This window comes from Lepus europaeus, chromosome X (assembly GCF_033115175.1).
Source record: "Lepus europaeus isolate LE1 chromosome X, mLepTim1.pri, whole genome shotgun sequence".
Classification (NCBI taxonomy): Eukaryota; Metazoa; Chordata; class Mammalia; order Lagomorpha; family Leporidae; genus Lepus; species Lepus europaeus.
This window is the reverse complement of record NC_084850.1, coordinates 135,118,278-135,122,638: the sequence shown is the minus strand read 5'-3', so window position 1 is coordinate 135,122,638 and position 4,361 is coordinate 135,118,278. Positions and strand designations below refer to the sequence as shown.

The window sequence follows — 4,361 nt, the reverse complement described above, 5'->3', positions numbered from 1 at the left end:
GCCAGGGAGCGCAGCCGAGCCCAGAGCTGGGGAGCCAGGGAGAGCAGTCGAGCCCAGAGCCGGGGAGCCAGGGAGAGCAGCCGAGCCCAGATCAGGGTCAGGGAGAGCAGCCGAGCCCAGAGCCGGGGAGCCAGGGAGAGCAGCCGAGCCCAGATCAGGGTCAGGGAGCGCAGCCGAGCCCAGATCAGGGAGCTGACGGTGAGCTTCTACACCAGGTGAGCGAGCCGAGCCCAGAGCCGGGGAGCCAGGGAGAGCAATCGATCCCAGATCAGGGAGCCAGGGAGAGCAGCCGAGCCCAGACCAGGGAGCCAGGGAGAGCAGCCGAGCCCAGATCAGGGTCAGGGAGCGCAGCCGAGCCCAGATCAGGGAGCAGACAGGAGCAATCAATCCCAGAGTTGGCCAGGGGGAGCAGCCGAGCCCAGAGCCGCCCTCCCGGCCCGTTCTCTCCCCTCCCCCAGGCAATACGGGGCCTGCGTCCCGCACATGGTCGTGGCCTGGACCGACGAGGACGGCGTCTACGTCGCCGACTGTGAGTGCGGGGGGGGGCAGGGACCCCGGGACGTTCCGGAACATTCCGGGGCGGGGTGGGGGCGGGGCGCCCCAGCCGAGTCCGGGCGGAGCTTCGCGGAATGTTCCGGAACGTTCCACACCGAACCCCCCAGACGACCCCAGGACGCTCTAGGAAAAAAAAACAAAAAAAAACCCAGAACGTTCTAGAGTGTTCTGGAATGTTCCGGAACGTCCCGGAAGCTCCCAGCATGCCATGCTCCATGCCCGCCTCTCCCCGCAGTCGAGGGCCGGAACTACTTCCGGGTCCTGGAGCCGGGCGACGGCCGCCTCGTCTTCGTCGTCCTCAACGTGGGCGCCGACGGCTCCACCACGCACTTCGCCTTCGCCGCCGGTGAGCCCCCCCGCGGACCCCTGTAGACAGCCGGCGCCGACACGTGCACCGCGGCCCGGGTGCCTGACCCCGGCCGTAGACAGTCGGCGCCTACTAGATACAAACACCCCGGCTCACCCCGGGGCGGGCTCGGATGGCTGTATACAGTCGGCGCAAACTAAGTAGACCCCATCCTGTCCGGGGCGGGCTTGGCCAACTGTATACAGTCGGCACCCACCAGGTAAAGTGAGCGTATACAGTCGGCGCCCACTAGACAATGTGAGTGTATACAGTCGGCGCCCGCTAGATACCCAGGGGCGGGTTTCACGGAAGGCATGCAGTCGGCACCGACTAGATACAAAACCCTTGGCTCTGGCGCAACCCGCGGGGGGGGGGCTTAGCCAGCTGTATACAGTCGGCGCATACTAAGTAGACTCCATCTTTTCTGGGGCGGGCTTGGCTGACTGTATACAGTCGGCGCCCACCAGATAGAGCGAGTGTATACAGTTGGCGCCCACTAGACAGGGTGGGCGTATACAGTCGGCGTCCGCCAGACGCGGTGAGCGTATACAGCTGGTGCCCGCTAGACGGGGCGAGTGTATACAGTCGGCGCCCATTAGATAGAGTGAGCGTATACAGTCGGCGCCCGCGAGACGGGGTGAGTGTATACAGCCGGCGCCCCCCGCAGCCCGGGAGCAGCAGCTGAGTGACGAGTACCTGGCGCAATTCTCACTGATGGCGGAGGAGAACGGGATCCCCCAGGAGAACATGGAGCGCGTGGCCGGTACGGGTGAGCCGGGGGCGGGCCGGGGTTGGGGGCGGGGCCGGGTGGGGGCGGGGCCCGGGCGGGGCGTTCCATGGGGGTCCCAGGAAACATCTAGAAGCTTCTAGAACATTCTCGTCCCTGGCAGACCCCTGTCCACAGTGACGTGGCTGGCCACGCCCAGGGGAGCGGCGCCAGCCGGAACGTTCCGGAATGTCCCAGAAGCCTCTGTCCCCAGCTCGCTCGCTCGCTCTCTGTTCCTGTCTCGCTGACGGACGCCATTAAACGATTGCACACGACTGTGGGTTCTGTGGTCTTTCGGGAACGTTCCGTGGCTGGGCCCCCACGTCTGGTTCCCAGAAGACCCTGGGGCCCCCAATTCCGGCTCCCAGAATGCCCTGAGACCCCCACACTTCTTCCCAGAAATCCCCTGGGAGAAGCCACACCCCCACATCTGGCTCCCAGAACCCCCTGGGGCCACCACTCCAGCAACATCACCTCCCCGACCAACCGCACCTTATCAGAACACGAGGTTGGGCATCAGGGCTGTCAATCACAATAGCTCCGCCCATTTCCAGGTCCCCAGGGCTCCATCCGGGCAAAGGTTTCTGACGGGAGTGACGGCCATCTTGGAGTCTGTCAGTATTTCTTCTGACAGCAGCGGAAGCCATCTTGAATCCTGGCAAATTTTTTTTTCTGACGGCAGTGGCAGCCATCTTGGGTCCTGGCACCATTTCTCTGACACAAACCCGCAGGCGTCCCTGTCAGAAAAGTTGCCTCTCGGACCCGGGGCCGATTTCCTGACAGAAACTTGTGTGGGAATTCACATTTTTTTTTTCCTGAGTGATTGACAGGTCTCTGAGCTATGGACAGGGGTGATGGGGGATGGGCAGGGGTGATGGGGGATAGGCCGGAGTCCCCGCTGAGGCCCCTGGGAACCAAAGAGACCCCTGGGAAGTGACTGTGAGAACCCGGAAGTGGACCGGAACTACCCAGACATGGGTATACAAAGACCGGAAGTGACTGGAAATGGGCATAAAAGGGCCAAACATGGACCGGAAGTGACTTAGGAATGCGGAAATGGAGGGAGGGAAGGACCCCGTGAGCTCACGACTCCCCCCGCCTGGGCTGAGAGCCCCCCTTTCTGTCTGAAGGAATTTCCGGCCTCCATGGCTCTTGTGGCCCAAGTCCCTGTGCCATCCGGGTCTCTAGGGCTCCATCCGGGAAAATATTTCTGACGACAGTGGCAGCCATCTTGGATCCTGGCAACATTTCTCTGACAGAAACCCGCAGGCGTCCCTGTCAGAAAAGTTGTCTCTCAGACCAGGGGCCGATTTCCTGACAGAAACTTGTGTGGGAATTAACATTTTTTTTCCTGAGTGATTGACAGGTCTCTGAGCTATGGACAGGGGTGATGGGGGATGGGCAGGAGTCCCCGCTGTGGCCCCTGGGAACCAAAGAGACCCCTGGGAAGTGACTGTGAGAACCCGGAAGTGGACCGGAACTACCCAGACATGGGTATACAAAGACCGGAAGTCATTGGAAATGGGCATAAAAGGGCCGGAGGTGAACTGGAAGTGACTTAGAAACCCGGATGTGGAGGGAGGGAAGGAACCCCGTGAGCTCACGACTCCCCCCACTTGGGCTGAGAGCCTCCATTTCTTTCTTTAAGAAATTTCCGGTCTCCATGGCTCTTGTGCCCCTAGTCCCTGTGCCATCCAGGTCCCCAGGGCTCCATCTGGGTCTCCCATGAGCTCCATCTGGGTCCCCAGGGCTCCTTCCAGGGAAATATTTCTGACGGCAGTGACCGCCATCTTGGATTCTGGCAACATTTCTCTGACAGAAACCCGCGGGCGTCCCTGTCAGAAAAGTCGTCTGTCGGACCCGGGGCCGATTTCCTGACAGAAACGTGTGTGGGAATTAACATTTTATTTTCCTGGGCGCCTCTGTCAGGAAGACGGATTTCCCGGGAGAACATTCCCCCACATTCCGGAACATTCCGGACAGCCGGGCGCCCGGGACGTCCCAGATCCGACCCCGGGTGGTCTCGGAGGGGCCCCGCCCGCGCCCCCTGGCCGGTTTGTTCTGGCCGGAGCCGGCCTGAGCCCTGGGGTGGGCGGAGCAGAGACCGGGATGAGCGGATTCCAGGCTGTGGAACCGGTCCAAGCCGGTCTGTGTCCTTGGCCGGGAGCCGGAACTTTCTAGAAACCGTTCTGACCACGTCCCCGAGGGCCCCCTGACGGCCCAGGACGCGCTCCGTGGCGGCCATGATGTTCCGGAATGTTCCAGAATGTTCCGGAACGGCGCCGAGCCGGCCGACACGGGAGATTCTGGGCCCCGGGTCCAGGTTTCTGTCAGAGAAATGGTGCCAGGATCCAAGATGGCGGCCACTGAAATAAAAAAAAAAAATGCCAAGATCCAAGATGGCAGCCACTGATGGCCAAAAACACAGTGACAGACAGCAATATGGCTGCCACTCATGTCAAAAAAAATTTGCCAGGATCCAAGATGGCTGCCGCTGCCCAAACAGAAAATGAAAAACAAATTCATGAAACATGAGCGCCCTGTGTGGCATTGCCTAGCAACCGAGGGTGCCTGCTCGGGGTTTCCTACCCATGTTCCCACGGTCCACGGATTTTCCCACAGTCCCCTGGGTCTCCCCCCCACACACCCAGCTCGCTCTGCCTGTTGACTGAATAATAAAAATCCGGGGACCAT

At 61.3% G+C, this 4,361-nt stretch overlaps 1 protein-coding gene across 1 annotated transcript; it reads left to right on the top strand.

Moving 5' to 3' along the window:
• LOC133752895 (female-specific lacrimal gland protein-like) lies at nucleotides 1-2,298 on the top strand. Its single transcript, XM_062183160.1, has 4 exons — nucleotides 1-529; nucleotides 791-901; nucleotides 1,569-1,670; nucleotides 2,222-2,298. Exons 1-4 carry the CDS (start codon nucleotides 484-486, stop codon nucleotides 2,296-2,298), a joined length of 336 nt encoding a protein of 111 aa, XP_062039144.1. The 5' UTR covers nucleotides 1-483.
• The last annotated feature ends 2,063 nt before the right edge of the window (nucleotides 2,299-4,361 follow it).